At 36.7% G+C, this 19,848-nt stretch overlaps 1 protein-coding gene across 7 annotated transcripts in view; it reads left to right on the top strand.

The window, feature by feature from the left end:
* Positions 1-19,848, top strand: part of Rbp6 (RNA-binding protein 6) — a 598,400-nt gene that overhangs the window by 253,390 nt on the left and 325,162 nt on the right. Inside the window, exon 1 of one of the 7 annotated variants that reach the window (XM_085663096.1) lies at positions 17,167-17,187. The exons of the other annotated variants lie outside the window; for them this stretch is intronic. Within the exon in view, the coding sequence (XP_085519222.1) occupies positions 17,183-17,187 (5 nt within the window). The 5' untranslated portion in view covers positions 17,167-17,182. Of the gene's footprint in view, positions 1-17,166; positions 17,188-19,848 lie in introns of those variants that run through there. 7 annotated transcript variants of the gene reach the window in all.

The raw sequence follows: 19,848 nt of genomic DNA, 5'->3' as shown, positions 1-19,848 counted from the left end.
TATTCAAACGCCATACGACATATATTCTTTGTGACAGAGATTTTGAAATACAAGAACATCATCTTTGTAAAGGCTATAACTAATCAATGGACGTTTACACGCCGTTTCAATAGATGTTTTCAACGATCGTAAACGGCAACACAGCGCTCGAGAACGTTTTCATTAAGCAAGATAATCTGTTTATTGCCGTTACAACGATATATCGTTGCGAGCTTGTGCGTCATAACCTACCAAAAGCCATGAAGCTCTCTCCGCTCTTTCTCTCTCTCTCTCTCTCTCTCTCTCTCTCTCATGGTTCCAGTCAACTCTCGCGGACCTTAGCCAAACCGATCATGAATAGTGCATGGTGGTGGTGTTCAGGGTGGTACACGAATGCTGCACCTCTATATTCGCTATAGTATAGAAACCAAGTCGGCCAGCTCTCTCTCTCTTTCTCTCTCTCTCTCTTTCTCTTTCTCTCTCTCTCTCTCTCTCTCTCTCTCTCTCCTCACATCGTGTGTGAGTACAGAGCGAATTGAATAGTGGACGCCATGTAATATACAGGATGTCCCACATGTTCCACCACGCGTCACGTCGTTTCGGCTCGACATTATTTATGACTGCGAGTATGGATACGCCGAGAGCTCCAACTTCGTCCTGCTCCTCATCTTGCTTCTCGATCCACTTTCCTCACTCTTCTGTTCCTTTTCGTTTTTTATCCTCTCGTGTTTCTTTTTGGTTCGTTATAAAGCATAAATACTCGCGTATAGATCTCTTGTAAGTTAGGAAGCACACTGTGTATGCGCTCTTCTGTATTCTTAAGGTAAGCGTATTTATTGGTGATGAACGCATCGCATGCATCGCGCGAATTATATTTATTTAGTGTACTGCGTCCATTGCATTGAGATTATTCGCATTTTCGAAACGTCGACATTATCGATAAACATAGTTTTAGAACTCCCAGTGCTGAAAAAATACATTATGATTAGAAATCTCGTATGTGAATGTGGTGAACAGTGCATGTACCACGCCCAATTCCGAATGATATAATTAGTACGCATTGAACATATCGCAATTTTGGTTTTTTACGGAATTCTTATCGGCATTGTTGACGTCCAAATGCACCAGGTTCACATGTTGCAAATAAGTGAACGCAATCTTATGGAAAATAATGTAAAGAATACTATAATATGTTTCACGTGTGATGCGTTCGTTATCGACACATGAACGCTTGCTTTTAAAGTTTATTTACATATATACAACCATGCTGTGGCCACTCGTGTGGCCGAAATTGTCCGACCATTAATGCATTAATACACACACAGAGAGAGAGAGAGAGAGAGGGAGAGAGAGAGAGACACGCATACACTCATATACATATATAACCGTGCTGTAGCTGTTCCGTGTCGGAACATTTATATACGATAGGAGACTGTCCAGGTGTTACAGTATCTGAAGGTTATGAATACACTCTTAAATATTAATAGCGTCATGCACGGACAACATACATTCAGATACATTTATACAAGTCCGTGCTGTGGCCGTGTCTCTTTATGGTCAGACTAGGAAACAGGGAAAATATCGGTGGTTATCAAATGTGACAGAAGGACGTCCTGGGTCACGAATGATGATGAAAAAGACACGGATAATGTATAAATTGTTACATATAATACTATTGTACAGTAACTAATTTATGTCTGGTTGTATATAAATAAACCTTTATTCCGTGGTAGCGATCTGCATGCTTTTCTACATTTAAATACAAATCGTATTTCTTGAAACTGTTTATTTACTACCACCTCACGATCCTAGTTTCTCATAAAATCTCGAGTGATTTATATATTTCGGCTGGTTGAAACATTCGACTCGTTCCTTGTTTAATGACCCATTCTATATTTTCTTCTATGTTTTGCCACTCGAGAGGATTTCCCGTAAAGTAAGCGTTCCTTTTTACTGGATGTTCTTTGCGTTTGATTGAAATATTCCTTTCCATTTGTTTCGATTTTTTCAATGCGTATAAACGGTTTATTTACACGTCGCTATTCGTCGTGTCGACGTTAACACATTTTATCGTAAAATCGATTTCACATCAAATAATGCTTTAAGTTCATTCGTCGAGGTCGACGTTCTAAGGACAAACAAAATTCTTCGTCTCGTTCCATTTCTCCCTTTGGTTTCGATTACTCGATTCTTTTGACAATAGGAATTCTTGCATGAGCCTTTTCCAATCCCCAAGGCTAACGCAACTTCAAAGAACCATCGAGTTTCTCCTTTCTGCTTGAGATTTGCCTGCGGGAAAATCGAAACTTTCGCGCCTGTTCTCTGCTCGATTCACTTTCGTGACACAAAACATAAGTCTTCGTTGGTACATCGCCTGTTACATACTTCACGGCGCATACGATTGTCCTCGATCGAAAGAGAACTCGACGCTTTTTCGCTTTCATCGAATATTTTGGTCTCTTCTTTTTTCATAAGAAAAATCCATATTTTTATGTACGTAAAATCGGTATGTAAAATTGCAGCTTAAGAGAAAAAAAGAACAACAAAATCGAAACTTAACAACAAGAATTTCTGACTAGGCTTTTGAAAATTTCTGAACAAAAAAAATCTTTTTTTTTTGGACGATTAATTTAAATCGACGTTCGTGGCTCATAACAACGGTGGATGAATTTTTGTCTTTTTTCGCTTGAATTTTTTGTAGGTATGCATGTATATGTTGTCGCAGCATCAGTATACGCGCCTTTTATTCTTCGTGTTTGCTGCGCTGAATCATTAATCGGCATAACGTTCGTCGAGCTCATTGTCGCACTAAGTTCGTGCTGCGGCTTTCATTTCGTTCGACAACCGGAAATCGTACGCGTTGCAATGAATAATTACGTGCGACTTCGATATACGCGTCGCGTTGAGAGTGCTCCTTTATTCTTAAAAAAAAAAAAAGAAAAAGAAAAAGAAACGTCGATAAAATTTGAAGCAACAGCAATATTTCAAATAATGAACATAATGTTTAACTAAACCACATATTTAAAAAGATTTGTATTAATTGTAACAAAAAATTTCAAATATTATTTTTAATACGATCTTTTACGTTTAGCGAATATTTAATGGTCATATTTTAAAAAAGATCTCATTTGATTCGCACAAATCTCGAGGAAATAATAGAATTGTTAGCTATAATTAACTTCATAAAAGTGATTATCAAATAGAATCACAAAAAATATTATAAAATCTATAATTATACGTAAGTCATGGGTTGCTTTTGTTTCCATATGTCCGATGCAATTAATAAAGCATTAAAATATTTCATTAGCTATTTCATTATTTATTTTATTCGCAAACAGAAACGGAAGAAATAGAATCAAAACGTGAAAGGATACCGCACGTGTAAATACGACTGTAGAAGCGAGTAAAGTTGGAAGTTCAAATTGGTCAACTACTATCTCTTTGATATTACAATGCACGACGGGATATCGTGTTGGAACGAAATCGGCTTAAGTACTTTTTGAATAATAATGAAGGAAGCGTACTTTAGCGATGTACAGCATATGGAACTATATTCGGAGTTTTATATGAATACGAGAAGAGATGTGCTTTCACAGAAGCACCTACTAGGCTTTTCAGTATAGCTCTATAAGAATAATTTAATCTTAGCGACGAATTTTCGGACCAATTTAATATTTGAATCAATTATTCTTTTTTAAGCATAAAATAAAAATACTTTGATTTCATCGTGTAATAATACTCAATATATCTGCAAGGATTACTAGGATGGAATATTAAGTCTAAAATGGTCATTCTTCTTTCATTTATATATTAGGTGGACCGGAAAGTAATATCGCTTTCTTAAATTAAATTCAAACGAATAAACTTTTAACAATTTTTAACAATTTTTAACAATCAAATATCGACATGCGCAGAAACGACATTACTTTCCGGTCCACCTAATACATCCTTTATTTCTTTTCTCATGATATTCCTATTTTTATGGAAACTATCTATTAGTTCTTAATGATATAAAAGAAGAGTTATCGGCGAGATAACTCTGTACTTTTTCACCAACATTCTGTTTTTAAAATCGTTACCTTTACAGCTCGAATAATTTACTATAATCGAAAGTTGATCTTTCGCTTCAGATTTCTATCTTTTCAGTTATTTTTACGAGACGCTTAATCCCTATGCGTGATACAATAATTGCGATCAAATTAATAGTCGAAGGAAATTCCGCGCGATACTGTCGCAAGGAACGTAGTCGTTATAGTTTTTTAGAATACCGATAAAACCTATGATAACTCGGTAAAGAAACGAGCACAATACCAAACAAAAAAGCAAACTCCATTCGTATGAAATTATTGATTTACGATCGCTGCTCAAATTTATTACCAGGAGTAATGTATTCGGAATGCGTTTAACACATTTAACGATCGTGTTCTCCAACCATTCCAGCAATTACTTTGTTTAGAAGTTAAAAAAAAAAGAAGATAAGAAAAGAATCTTCTTCGAGAAATACGTCTGCTATTTTATTTGCAATTTATAATATCAAATAGATTATAAAGTGAATTTTTATCAAAAAAAAAAGATCGCTCCTTACATAACTTAATGAACTCCAAATACTCACAAGGTTTCATTAAAACTAGAATTTCCAGTTAGGGAATCTTCTTTTGTTAGTCTCTTCTAAAGTAAAATGAGGTCGAAGCAAAACTTCACTTAGTTCTATCCTTGATGTACGACACTGTTTTGTTATGACCACATACGTGCGAAGGTATTTAAATGGCACATTACTACCCTTAAAAAGAATATCTCGCCCTGGTTGCTTTTATATGAACGACTGCATCCTTTTAAACATATGCAGGCGCATACATGTATCTATAAACACACTTTTTTCCTTCGGCTTGTCTTCGTTCTTCGCGAAGATAACGGTCATATGAACGAGAAAATATATAGACTGACTTTCTCGACAGTTGGTAAAGTTGCACACTTTTACGGAGAAGTTCATAAGAGAAAGAACGAGAAAGAGAAAGAAAGAGAGAGAGAGAGAGAGAGAGAGAGAGAGAGAGAGAGAGAGAGAGAGGAAGAGAGAGAAAGAGAGAAAGAGGTTGGAAAGGAAGGATGAAAAAGATGACTATCGATGACGAACGAGGACAAGGAGTGGGATAGAAAGTATGCAGTGCCTCAGGGTAGGCGGAGGGCAGTAGGTAAAAGTCAGAAATAAAAGAAGCTATGTTAGTGGTAGTAGCGCAGCTGAAAGAAAAGAGTTCCGTGGGTGAAGGCGTAAAGCGAGAAAAAAAGGGAGCGCTAAAGATAAAAAGAGAGAGAGAGAGAGAGAGAGAGAGAGAGAGAGAAAAAGAAAGACAGAGAGAGAAAGAAAAGGATAAAAGAAACTACTGCCACCCTCGGTAGCACTCAGGAATAAATAAACTCCAAACGTACACGGTGTACGTGCCGCCATCTTACAGATTATTTGAACAACGTGCGAGCAGCTTACGAACATTTTTAGTTAACAACTTGCGATCCCTTAAATCCCTTATAAACTCTCACTGGTGGCAAAATGAAAATCTTCGATAATTGATAGTTAAAGACCATTAGATAATATGAAACTGTTTGATAAGAAATAGTTTGATCGATTTTTATCACAAAAATGTCGATGATCTTTTACTTTTTTTTGTCGATATTATCGTTTTATTAAATGTTCTTATATATAATATCTAAAGAATGTAATATACATGTTTGTTTATTCGTGACTAGAAGAAATATCGAGAGGTATCGAGAGATTTCGCTTATTGGTTTCTATGAATCAAATTGGAATCAAAAAGTGATAATTATACAGTTATAATGCTTATTTTAAACATGAAAGAATGGTCTGTTTCTCTCATTTTTTTCTGGATATCTGGACAAATAATATAAACTGACTGATGAACAAAGGAGAAATTGATAAGGGGTTAAAATACACAATGACTTTCGATGCCAAATGGATCTTCTTCGCGCCCCCTTAGAGATCTGAAATGAATGAAATAGTTGCTAAACGAAAAAGAGTTTTTCATTTCTTCTAGTTCCTCTTCATCTTCTTCAAGTTATCGAGTCGTTTTAGAAAAGTGAACGAAGATGATTCTGTGATAAAACAGCGTCAACCACTGCGATCTTAATTGGAAAATTTTCAATATGCATATCAATGTGACGAACGGTAAATTAAAAAAGAAACAGGGGAGAAAAGAAAACGATAAAAAGGAAGTCAGTTTTATTTTTGTCGATCATCTGGTGTCTCATCTAGTATAAGGGAGAGAATAATGACTGCAATAATGCTTGAGAATGATATGGTATTAGTGTAACGTACGATGGTTCTCGTATTTGTCAATACGTGACTGTTAAAGACAGGGCGCCACCCTTCGTTTCGCGACCCTTCCTGAATTCACCCTTGATCTGGGCACTTTTATTTGTCTCTCTCTCTCACTCCTAGTCCCTCACTCTTTAACTCATCTATTAGCTTTTCTAAATTTTCGACGTATGATTCAATTCGCTTTTGATAATCTCTTAGAACTTATTGTTAATTGCACGTACTACATTTTATCGGTTTCGTAAAAAACAGCAATGTCATTTATGTTTGTTTTTCTATTTTAAAAAGTACGTGTATCTCCTAGATTTCAAGATTTATTCTAACCTGGAAAAAATCGATTGTAGCCACGTGTAGGCAAGAAGTAGGCCACACCTCTGGTAATCGTAGTGTGCTGTGTGAACTCGAATAACGATGGCAACGATGAGTTGAGTGGAACGAAGACGTCTATCGGCTCGTAAGCAATAAATCTGGGCTCACAGTGTAAGGGGATCACACTGTGCAGGAGAGCTCTAAACATTCCTACTCATCTATAAGACGTTAAGCGCACTAATAGCTTTATGATCTAACGGCCAACGAGGAGAGAAACGAGCCAAGCTTTTATGGGCGCCACGGTTTAACTATACTACTATATCGGTTACCTTTCTTGATTGGTATCGAGCCGTGTCTACGGTATTGCTAGCGATATTCGCTTGAAGAACAAAAGTTCGCTTTTATTCTCTTCCTGTGAAAATACGTTGAAACATGTCATTGTATCTACGTTATCCGTGGTTTGTAAATTTTTCCAAAGTTCATTTCGGTTCTTTTCTTTTATACGTTAGCTTTTACATTATACGATAGGTTCATTAGATAAAGGACGATGTTCTTAAAGAGAAAAGAAAAAGTAAAAAGGAGAGAATATACATAGAGCAAAAAATGCAATAAAATGGATGAAGTTCTTTCGGTTTTTACGAGGAACAGCTTTCGAACGAGAATGGAGTCGGGCTGCTTTTCTTTTTGCTCGATGCACCACCTGCGAGGACCCTTGACGATGGCGCAATATTCAAACCCTTACTCTGAATCCGTAGGCGGCACATACCCACCATCTCCCTTAACTGTTCTTTCCTCCAATCCTTCTGACGCGTTTAGCCGTGCTCTCTTCCTCTTAGCTCGTTCCTGCCACATCGCTCAGCGCTGATCCATATGTAACGCGAATGAATATTCAACCTCACTAGAAGACTACCACCACCAACATCTCGTCTCTCCTATTCCCCATTGCAGCACCTTCATCGTCGACGATGGGGAATAGGAGAACGACAACGACAATGAAAATGACGAGGACGCCTAGTCTTCGTCTGGTTGCCAATGCTACGAGCTTACCTCCTCTTTCTCTCTCCTTCTTTCTCTCTTTCTCTCACTCTCTCTCTCTCTCCTTATTTCTCTCCCTCCCTTTCTCTCTCTCTCTCTCTCTCTCTTTCTCTCTCTCTCTCTATTTTCTCCTCACTTCTGGAGCCGCAAGATCTTAAGTGCACTGATAGCACGAACGGCGAGCTATTTAGCGAACCATCTCTTCTCCGCAACTCCCAACAACCAACCTCGCTTCTTTATCCTATTTGCATGATGACGATAAAGCTTGATAAATAGATCCATGAAAGTGTCACACGAAGACGACGTATATCGTTCTTCTTTCTCAATGATACTTCGATGACTAGTCGCTGAAAATTCGTAGTAGTTATATATATAGGTAAATCGATTTTTGAGTTTCCAAACGAATCATTTCTCAAAGCGAATCGTTAACGAGCTGATCACAATGAGAACAATGAATCAAGCTTACGATTCCGAGCTCGCGATTGATTAACGATTCTATGAATCGTTCGATGCGTTAACGAACGTGGCTCCGTAGGAAGATTTGCATCGGTTTACAATTCCTTGACGGTATGCACGGCTGGGCAAGTAGTAGGAGCCTTCCAGGCGCTTTTAGCTATGTAAATACTCGCATATCCGGAAATACTATCCCTGCCATTCGAAGCGTTTTGTTGGATAGTAGTTTCCCTGTAAGAGTATCAAGGAGAATCGAAAAGATAACCAAGATTGAATTGTTAAAATCGCTTCTCGAATATGTATTATTTCTCTTCCTTCGTTATCAGGTTGGACTATTAAACAGTCATTAGAACAAAGTTTCTTTTTCTTTCTCGTTAATTTATTTTTTTGAACCAACCGTATGTTAAGCTAAAACCCACTCTTCGTCATTTATACGATTATACTCAATCGTACTTTATTCTTTTTTGTTTTAAGAGATCGATAAGAGAAAAATAATATTCAAGCTTTTCGTGAACTCATAGTGTGATCTTTCCCTGCGAGCATTCAGCTGGAATAAAATTGGCTTCGCTTTAGCGACGCTTATTTGGTTTACGGACGATAGCATCCGACTACTAAACGATCCCGTACAAACGTGTTTACCGCGAAAGTTCTATTCGCGAACTTCCACTTTGCGTTCCTCTATTATATACATACATACATGTATATATATATATGTATGTATATATATATTTAAATACATACATACGTAAATACATTTATATATATATATATATATATACACGCGCGCACGTACACACATACACACACCTATATACGCACCAGCAAGAGAAATTTACGATTTATCGAGTCGACGATTCACAAATTTTCATCGAATTTATAGGATCGAATGGTGTGACAAAGTACTACGCGTAAATCATGAGATAATCGTCTGGTTGCTCTTACCTTACGATCCTTTTCATTATAGAATGCTTGGTAATTTTACGCTGAAACATAAATGAAATATGTGAATTATTCGACCATAAATCGAACTTAAAATGGAACTTGAAAGACATTAAAAAGTATTAATAAATGTAATGTAGCGATAGTTGATTTTGTAGTGTCATGCGTGTATTTCTGTGAATGTGTGCCATTAACCAGCTAAGTAAGAGTAATTTAAGCGTTTCGTTTAAAATGAAAATAAAAAAAACAAATGATAACAATGAATATTTAAGTATTTATTCAACAATCCTATCTAACAATCCATAAAGACAAAATTAAATAACTAAAATTAATCCCTACAGTTTGCACTTACATATAAATTACATATAACATTCTCTTGTCAGCGATTTTTGACATTTGATAGACACTCAATGTTTAGCCAACGATTGTGAAAGTTCAAGGAGAATATAATTTTTGTATAAATGTTTTGAACGATCGATCGATCCGTTATCACGAATACTACCCAGTCCTTCTCGAGCAAAGAAAAGAAGCTTTGAGAACTCGAGAGGATTTGAAGGTTTTAGTGGAAACGCTTAGAAGTTGTGGAAGAGGATCGCGGCCATAACAGAATCGAAATTTATAGCTTTTCTCTTCGTAGAAATTGTTTTACGACCTAGTTGTCGTGGTGTGAATGCGAACAAGTCACGTGGATTTTGTCCACGTCCCGATCGATTATTCGCGAGGGTGGCCTCTTGTAATTTACATTGATGACAACGACGATAACGAGAAATCGACTGGATTTCGTAATGCGAAACGATTACTCCCTTTTTTTGCTTCTCCCCTTCTTTATTTTGCGATGAAAGACGTCGATACGATCGATGAGAATGTAATATTTAATGAATTTTGGGGGACGCAAGAAGCACGAAGGACAAATTTCATTTGGACAAAATTACTACTCGATGATTTCTTTTTTCTTTTAAGTTAATGAATTTTAGAAGGCGCTTTCTTCGTTAAAATTAAACAAATTGAAAATTTTACGCAGGACAATTCGAGCGGAATGACTCGCGTAAAAGCAGAAAATAAGATTCAAGGTGTGTATGCGAGAAAGAGAGTAAGAGCGAGAACGAGAAAGGAAACGTAATACGACACGTTAAATCATATGTGCCGGCCAAAGAATGGCACACACGTCAGAGAGGACGAGATTACGTTCCTGGAAAGTAAAAACCGACCATTCATCCGTGTTCTCCACGCGGATTAGCTCTCACGATCCTTTGTCGGGAAATTACAAGGGACTTTATACCATAGTCGACGTCCTTTTCTCGTTAGATCGTCTATGTTCTTGCGATTCATTTTTTCCTTTTCTCTTTTTCCTTTTTTAGATTTTTTTAATAGATTATAAAAATTATTTCATTAAAATTTCATCATAATGTCGCATTTAAGTACATTAACTATACTATTTGATTGAATATCCATAGTTAGTTCTTGACATCACTTTTCATGTCACGATTTTTGTACTTTTCTAATTACATCACATTTTTCTACACCATTAATTATACATCTAATAGCGTTTTATTAGACACAATAACAGCAAAGAAATAATTCATGGGAAAATTTAATAAAAAGTAAAAGCGTCCATGAGAATTCCGTAATTGTTGAGGACTAATCTCAAGATTATTATTCTCAAAAAACGTCGCAAGATATATCTAGACGAAAAAGTTACGCACCATCATTATAAAACGGAAAGAAAATACGTGCTGTTGTATTTCACACAATTACCTCTTTTGGAAAGAAGAAGAGATGATTCGTCGTCGTCGTCGTCGTCTCGATGAAAATTTTCGCTTCATCTTTGACGTGTCCGCGTTTCAGGCTAAACTATAAAAGATAGAGAAAGAATGAGTGAGAAGGAGAGCAAGAATGATCATTTGGAAAGAACGGAAGAATTCGTGGTATTCGCAGTATTTTCAGTTTGCTTTGTCCAAATTTTTATATCTATTTATCTGTACATCCGTTCTCTAGCCGCGTCAGTAAACCTTCCGCTCAACATAGAACCTCTTCCAACGACGTCTTCTTCTGTCACCACCTTTCATTCCGAGCAGCAACGCACGTCCGACAAGACACTCTCTTTCTCTTTCTATCTTCTTCTTTCAATCTCAAGTCCGAAATGCCTTTGTTTTTGCCGGAAAAGGTATCGGTCTTCTAAGCGTGATTGCAATTTCGACGAACTTTTTCCCCTCTATCGCTTTTTCTCTGTCTTCTCTCTCCTTTTTCTCCTCCTCCTTTAACCAACAACGACAGGAAATTTTTTGCGTTAACACTCACCCAGGAAAAAAGAAATGAAGAAAGGCGAAGAAAAGGGAGAAAAAACCGGCACTTGCGAACCTTTCTTATCCCTTAGCTATCGTTTTTCATTTGAGACAACATTTGGTCAAGTGGCAAGTTGAGTAAATATTTTCCACAATGTCGGTGTATTTAGCATATTGTCATCTTCGTGGAATCGAGACGATAAGAAGGCCACCCGAAATACAAAAATGTCAATTGTCCGTTTCGCTGTTCTTACATATACGGCCTTGTCAACCGTAAATAATGGAAGTGGCTCGATTGATGTGGCATTAACTCTGCCATTTTCGAGCCGAAGCGTTCTGGCTCCTTTCGAATCTCTTTAAAACTTGTTTCCTCCACACCTTTTTCTTTCCTTTTATCGGCTTCCATTACTCCCTTAAGAAATCGAAGAAATGTTTCGCGTCACCCTCCTCTTTTCTGCCATCACCGTCTCACCATTTCTCTCCTTGCCTGCTATTTTCTTCCCTCTCCATTCTCTTCATCACACACCGAATCTTGTTTCTCACGATTTTTCTTGAAGGTTAAGAAAAACGAAAAGAAACGGGAACTGCGTATAAGTCTTGGCTAAGATGCAAACTTTCCAACTTACGAAGACCGTCTGATGTGGACCATTTCTTTTTCCTTTTTCGTCGTTTTTTTGATATATACGAATTTGTTGAACGGTTTCTGGCAAGTATCGAGAATGTCTACTACAGTAAATATCGTAGAAGCGTAAAGCTAAGTAAAAAGTATTAAGGTGCCGTGGAACTTCTCTTTGAAACGATGAAAGAAGTCCTTCGTATACGATAAGAAATTATTTTGATGTCGAATGAATCTCATGTAATAAATATAGTACGATTATTTTGGTTAACTGTGTAATCGGAAATCTCCTTTCACATTTCTTGAATGTGTAATATGATCAATTCAACTTAGTAGTCGCTGTTTTTCTCTTGAAAAGCGATTTAAGTGCCTGTAAATTCATTAACAAGACCAGACATTGTTTTGCTTAGGGTAATTCATGCATATATGTTAAACCGATGTTAAGTTACGATATGACTCGAATGGAAGAAGGATTCAAACGAGACATCTCTTGTACGAGGAAGAAGGATCGTTATATTGGCTTGGTGAAATAGTGAAATAACAAAGACAAACACGATTATTGAAGCGCTATTAATCAAAAGGCTTCGAAAGCACGGCGAGCTGCGTGACTTGGGGACGAGTATCGGTGATGATACAAGTGTATAGGTGGGTATCAGCTATGTCAAAAGGAGAATAGTTAGGGCGGGTGGTGACGGGAAACGGTAGTCGTCGCGAACGACATCGATCCCTAGGTCACCAGCTCGTGAGGTTGGCGGTGATCGATCGTTTTAGGGTTACCGCAAACACACGGGACACGCTCTGGTTCAATTCCCTTCGATTCGACCCTATAGACGCAGTGATCTTGACGGCCTTTGATACCGCTTCATGAATGTGCAAAGTAGGCAGCACAGCCTTCTCCTTTGGATTCTCTCCTTCCCGTAAAACACAAGAAGTTCGTGGTCCTACGGATCCCTTCGCCTCTTTCATTTTCCTTTCTGAGAGAGAAGTACGAAGAAACGAATTCTACCGCTCTTTCCACGCGTTATCAGGAAACAATGGCTGTTTTGCCTGACTTTGTCCGACTTTGATCGTGTCGCGGCATTGCGAAAAGTTTGTCTTACTCCGAAAGGGTCCTTTGAACGCGCCTTCCTCCTCCGTCGAAATTTCATCCTAATAGACTTCTTTGGCGAATCCCTGACTTTTGACGTATCTACTCTCTTTTTTTTCTTCGAATCGACCCTCATCAACGTTACAACTCCTCGGCTATTATCTTACCGTGCTGCTTCTAATGTTACAATTACAAAATCACTGCTATTGTTAAATCGACTTGTTTTAATCTAATGTTTAATATACACATATTTCAAGAACAATCTTTTATCGTTCTTCTTCTTATTATGATGAAGATGACATCAGAAGACTATTATCACCGTTTAAGAACCTTTCCAACAAACCGAAACTCCTGCGATCCCTTTAATGCGATCGCAATTCAAACTTTGAAGAAGTACGAAAGATCGTCACGGCGAGCGCGTTACCTACTCCGGAATTAGTTTCACCACTCCGAGACTCGCGGCGAGTTTCTCACGAATCCTACATTCTTCGATCGTATCCTCGGTTACTTGAGGACGATCTATTTTACGCTCAATTTCCGCAAGTCAGGGAGAATACTTTTCACTGTAGTCCTGCCACACTTTCGAGTTCGTGAAATACTGAATTCCTACATGGTCGACCGGCCAAATTGAAAAAAGTGTATTCTTCCTTCCGAGAATTCGATGAATTTTGGTATCCATTACCATCTGTACATTCGTAAGAATGTTTTTCCTATTTGGAAGCGATGAGTTGATGTCATTAGCGTCTCTGACCAATCCCCATCAGTCATCTTTATCCGTGGACGACAAGGGAATTCGCAGTGCTGCAACTCAGATTGATGGATCCATTCGTTTCTCGGTATATCCTTCGCACTCGAGGGATGAAAACCCCTCGATATCCGTAAGCGTACGTGTATATTCTTGGCGCGATCTAGCAATCTACCGGCCATTAGGTTTGAAATCGTTACACGCGCAAGACTTGGACATTAGGAGGCATTTATGTGTACGTCATCGTGATGATGATTTACGAGGTATCGTTGCGAGGTATCTCCTAGTCTACACGCGTGTTAGTATCAGCGGCAGCATGCGAGTATCCTTTCGTTCATTTTCTCGAAGAACGAAGGAAGGTGCGTTATTGCGATATATATCTTTATTCGTTTTAACGTAATAAGAGAAAGCGAGAAAGCGAGAGAGAGAGAGAGAGAGAGAGAGAGAGAGAATGATGGAAATCGAATGACCGCAATTAGCCTTTTTTCATGAAATAAAAATGAAACATTTGGTTTCTTTGAAAGACATTTACAGTAAATCGATTTTTGGATTTGTTAACGCGACGATTTGTTCTTTTATGGAAATATTACGATACGAACGGTAAGAGAGAAGAAAAAAAAAGCAAAAGTAAAAGAAAAAAAAAATTGCATTCGTTTAGTATCCGATGAAAACACAGTAGGTCGATTCGAAGCGAGCGAGTGAGCTTACCTTCGAATCAATTCGTATTCATTTAGCGCAGGTGTTGCTAACGGTGAAAAATTGTCCTTACGTTTTTTCGCAATGCTTTGTGCAGGCAACGAAAGACGCTCGTTACTTCGTATCAACAAACGATGCTGCTCGAGAAGGGTAGATACAGTAGGTGGTACCTTCGAATGATTTATTGTCTGCCTCGTTTCTTAGATAAAATTGTTTCAAGTTTTTCGTGAGTTGTAACCTCTTTTTTGCCCTTTCGTTCCGCAGCAACATCGGAGCTAAATTCGTAGTCATCAAAACAAGCTTTGTTGAGGATAGCCTAATTTTCTCAAAGATATTGGCGAGATCCTTCAGATTATCATTTCTAACCATTTTTCTGTTAGATAGGTACGTACAACCAGAACAACAAATATTATTCCTGACAGAATATATATGATCATACTCTCGTATTGCGGGTTTACCAATGAAATTATGTGCGCGAAACTCTAATTTTTCCATATATCGCGTATACGCATCAATCGATCTAAGGTTAGGAAGTTGATGCGGATTGCTTGCGGATTACTGCTTTACCAGATCACGATTGAGACGTATCTCTCTAGGGGAATTCGACGATGAAAAATGACACACAGGGAAAAGTCAAGGCCAACTTGGTGCAATAACCAAACTGTCTATTGCATTTTCGTTACACGGATGCCTGAAACCGAGGATTCGTGAATCAAAACCGATCCGCGGCACCGATCGACCATGAATTCATATCAATTGAACATATATCGGGACGATCGTCAAAATGATCATCGATAGACAGAATATCCATCATCTTAAATTAAATTTATTGTTATACTTTTTTTATAATTGTCGTGTCAGGATTGCGACTTTGTATTTTATATTATAAAAACGGAATGGTATAAAAATTCAATAATATCCAATCTTATGGTATCACGTATTCAGCAAATAGTCGCTTAGTTCATTGAATGGTACTTTGCCGTCTCTCTTTAGTGTTATCATTGTGAGTTGGAAAAGTCACCCACAATTCCCGCTTGGAGACAAGATTTAGCACTGAAAATGCTGGCAAATATGACCTGGTATGAGAGTGAAGTCCAAGCTCTCTTAATAACAGCGCCCTCTTCTGAACACTTGCATGTCACGAACTGACGGAGTCGTTATGCGTATCTCTTTAATGTATCTCTCCCGAGCTTTCGGTTGAATGCGAAAATGTTACAACGAAGGTCGACTTGCTACGTTTCTCTTACCTAATGAATCTCATGTCCGTGCGATTCTATTGATTTGGCACATGACTTTAAGAAAATCACGATGAGCTATCTACACTATTACGTTTGCGATACAGTTGGTCAATCTTATTTTTTGATGTCAACACGAATATGAGCATAAAGGTCTTAAAATAATCAATATTTTTTAATGGTGAATAAAATCAAAATTAAGGATATTGTTTGATACTGATCATAATCATAATTTTTAGAAACTGACGAGAATTCATGATAAAACACATGTTATAATTATCAAATATATATATTTTCATATATAATATCAAATTGTTGAATTTGATGAAATATATAAATTGTTAATTATTACCAAGTTCAGAATTCTCTTGTGTTATTCTATTTTAGCTGCTTAGAGGCTCGAAACCTATTACTCCTAGTATATTAAAATATTCGTTTCCTGTATTTTATCAAGGTCAATTAAGATTAATTCATATTAAATTTCCGTATAATAATTCATACTACTGCGAACCTTAAAAAAGTTTGTTTACACATTGACAGTCTCCTCTTGAGTCGTCAAATTTTTACATCTAAGATTTTCAATAATATCGACTTTTTCTTTTTTGTTTCTTTTTCTTGTAACAAATTATAGATTTTTTTTCAGTAATTTCATTCATAGCCAATGTAAGTATGCCATTACACAACAAATTATTATCGACCAAATATTATTCAAAAAAGATAACACTAATCTGTATTGCCGTTTAATTTTTGTGATACATCCTCGGAGTTAATTAGTATCTCTTCACGAGTTCACCGATGATAGGAAAATAGGAAAAAATTCGTGCTTATTCAGTGAAACGCTTTTTCTCGTATTCCTTTTCTCTCTGTCTCTCTCTCTCTCTCTCTTTCTCTCTCTCTTTCTCTATCTTTCCTGCTTTCCTTTTCTGCGTTTGAGTTGCGCAATTTGCCAGTGCAGATAGACGGCAAAAAATTTCTCGCAGCTACATAGTGCAGGATATATAGAAGCTGATGTTGATAAACGATGCGCCTCTGCTCGTTTCGTATATAATTGACCTCATACTTGAGTATGACGTGCATTTTATAATCGAAGATAGTAGGATCACTTACTTTTCAATTAACATTCAAATATGCTAATACGAAGAGATCGCCTATAACATCAATTTATAAAATAATAGTGTCATTTATCATGCATTTGCTACCGATGTATACCGGACTTTGAATTTCAAGATACTATCGACAATCCATGTTAATAACCGTCCGGTTGAGAGGTCAAGAAAATATAGTCTTAGATTTCTTCCCGATCCCCGTTTCCTTTTTCAATACTTCGCGTAAGATAAGAAACGAAAAGATAGGGAATTCAACGTTAAATAGATTTAATTATTTATTGGTAGCATTAATCAGCTCGTTGTTATTAATTCGTCGTTCCCTTTGTTTCAGGTAAGTGCTTCGTCGGCCAGCCCGCAGCCACGGAAATCGCTTTTATGCGGTAAGTCGGTCGATTGCGAATCAACCGGTTACAATTAATGGGAATTCTCCCTTCGTGCGAGAAAGCGAGTCGAGGCTCTCTTGTCTGATAATGAAACTCTGAGCATGAATAACCGTAAAATTCTAGATGTAATTATTTATTAATTTGTCTATATATTTTTAAATGTACCATTGCCGGTAGAAATTTCGGAATTGTAGAGTATCGCTTCAAAAGATTTTATTTCTGTTCTGTATTTTCGTAAAATTATATACCCATTGTCGATATCGCTGATCTCGGGAAAATCGTAAATCACATTTGTTATTTTTCTTTTTCTCAAAAAAAAAAAAAAGAAAAAAAATATGTTTTGTCATGCATTTTAACGACAGATCGATAGTCGAAGAACATCATGTTAATAAAATTATTTACGTTTTCCGAATCAATGAAGCAAAGTTATCAGGCTACTCATAATTCATGCATCTGAGAAATGTTCAATCATCGGTTAAGTACGTTTAAGTTTGCCACGAGCAAAGTTCGTAATTTCTTTTGCAAAAGAGTCGATTACTGCATTTGCCGAGTAACGGCAAGTTTAGAATACCGTCTTTAATCGCATCCATGAAATTTGGAGAGCTTTTAAACTCATGATCGTTTACTCAACAAAATCGTTACTTTGATCCCATAGTAATTTTATCTCGAAGTATATCATAGTTTTGTCTATTCAAAGAAATGCCGCTAGATCTTTTTTCTATTTCTCTTAGAGTAATAAAGAAAAATGAATTATTTTCCAAGTAACTAATGAACTTTCGATGTTGCGATTCAGAGTTTTTAAGCGATAATCTGAATGAATACAATATAGAATTAAATTGAATAAAAAGATGAAATAGTAAACAGAAAAAGTCTATCCGTATATATCAGAATTTTAATTCAAGTACTATTCCAAAAAACAATTATAATCGACGTCAAAAAGGAAATAGTAGATTGATGGTATCATTCTTTCTTTTACATATTCAAAGCATGAAAGTATTCGCCTTCTATGGAAGTAATAATTTCATGTGGAATACTGGATGAGAAAGTAGTAGTAGTCATGATATATTTATCGTCTGTAGAAATGGTGAGGTGGTAGTAGAAACATTGTGTGATATACGTCCTAGAATAACCAAATCAACTCTTTTTCTCTCTTTGTCTCCCCTGCATTCACCCCAACGAATAAGCTGGAATTTGTAGCAAAAATCATCGATTCGCACTTTCTCCATAAAATTGAACATTAGCCAAGGAAATAGAAGAGAAAAGGAACGATAAAGAAGAACATGGATGTTACGAAAAAAAGATGGACGAGCTGATGTAAAAGAACGATTATCTTGCGCTGAGAGCTTTGAATCTGATAGTGGTTGCTTCGAATGGTGCTTTCATGTTGGTTGATAGGGACAGAAGGGTGCTTTTAAGGTATTGACTCTTACAGAAAAATCGGAGAGAAGATGTAAGTGGGAAAGGAAATCAGGAAGACTATATACATGAACACTATAAACGCGTTATAACCCGTGAAATTGGACTACTATGGCGACCGGCTGACGATATTTGTTTTCATTGAACAATTCGTTAGTCCAAATAGTTAGCCTTAACTCAATCTCAAATAACATTCAGTTGCATCAGCCATTTAACTCTGTCCTAAGTCACATTCAGTCACATACAATCACAAATTTATTCATTTTCAAGTCATATTCGATCGCATACACGACACAGTCTCTTTCCTAAATTGAAACAATCTCATTTGGATATTTAGTTATATTCGGACATTAAGCCCTATTTAAGTTATATGGTCAGTCATATTTCATTCGCATAGTTCATTTGAACAATTCACGAGATTGACCGAGAATTGTATTCGAAAACTTTATCACAATATTGTACGTACTTAAAAAGTCTTTTAACCTTATAAAAACATGAATTATTGGAATAATTATTTTTCTTTTAACAATAATAACTGCTTTTTTTTAGCATATGTCCTACCTTGAGGTCAAATATCCTTTTGAGGAGCAATAGTTATCATAAACCTTCTTTCAGCAATTCCATATATTGGACAAACCTTAGTTGAATGAATTTGGGGAAGATTCGCTGTAGATTCCCCAACACTTAACCGATTTTATTCCTTTCACTTTATCCTACCATTTATTATTTTATTTATAGTAATTATTCACTTAACATTCCTTCATGAAAAAGGTTCTTTAAATCCTTTAGGAATTAATAGTACGTACTTAAAATGTTTTATTATCTGATATTTTGATACCACTGTTGAAATTATTTTCCAGCGAATCTTACTACGAACAATTTTATGGTATTTCAAGAAGTATTCATTCAAAAAAAAGCAATGTGCCAACAGAATTGTCATCATTCCTTTGTATCGATCTTGATCTTTGATCATTGAAGTATTTTACCGACGTAGCCATGCGATCACAGATACTGAAACAATTTGGAAAGGGTTTCGAATCGATACAGTTGCTTACCATACACTAAAAATTGGCGATGCAATTGTCCGTGTAACGAAGTGTATCGTTTCTAGACACGATGAAGCCAATGTCTAAGAAGCTGTATTTCCCCAAGGAATCAAGTCGGCTAGCAAATCTTGATGTTCCAAAGATATTCCATTAAATATTAAATTCCCGATCGTTTCCAGATTGAAAGACTTATTAA

Source organism: Vespa mandarinia, chromosome 1 (genome assembly GCF_050613455.1).
Source record: "Vespa mandarinia isolate Hongniang chromosome 1, ASM5061345v1, whole genome shotgun sequence".
Lineage (NCBI taxonomy): Eukaryota > Metazoa > Arthropoda > Insecta > Hymenoptera > Vespidae > Vespa > Vespa mandarinia.
The sequence above is the reverse complement of the archived record's forward strand: the minus strand, read 5'-3'. Positions and strand labels throughout refer to the sequence as shown.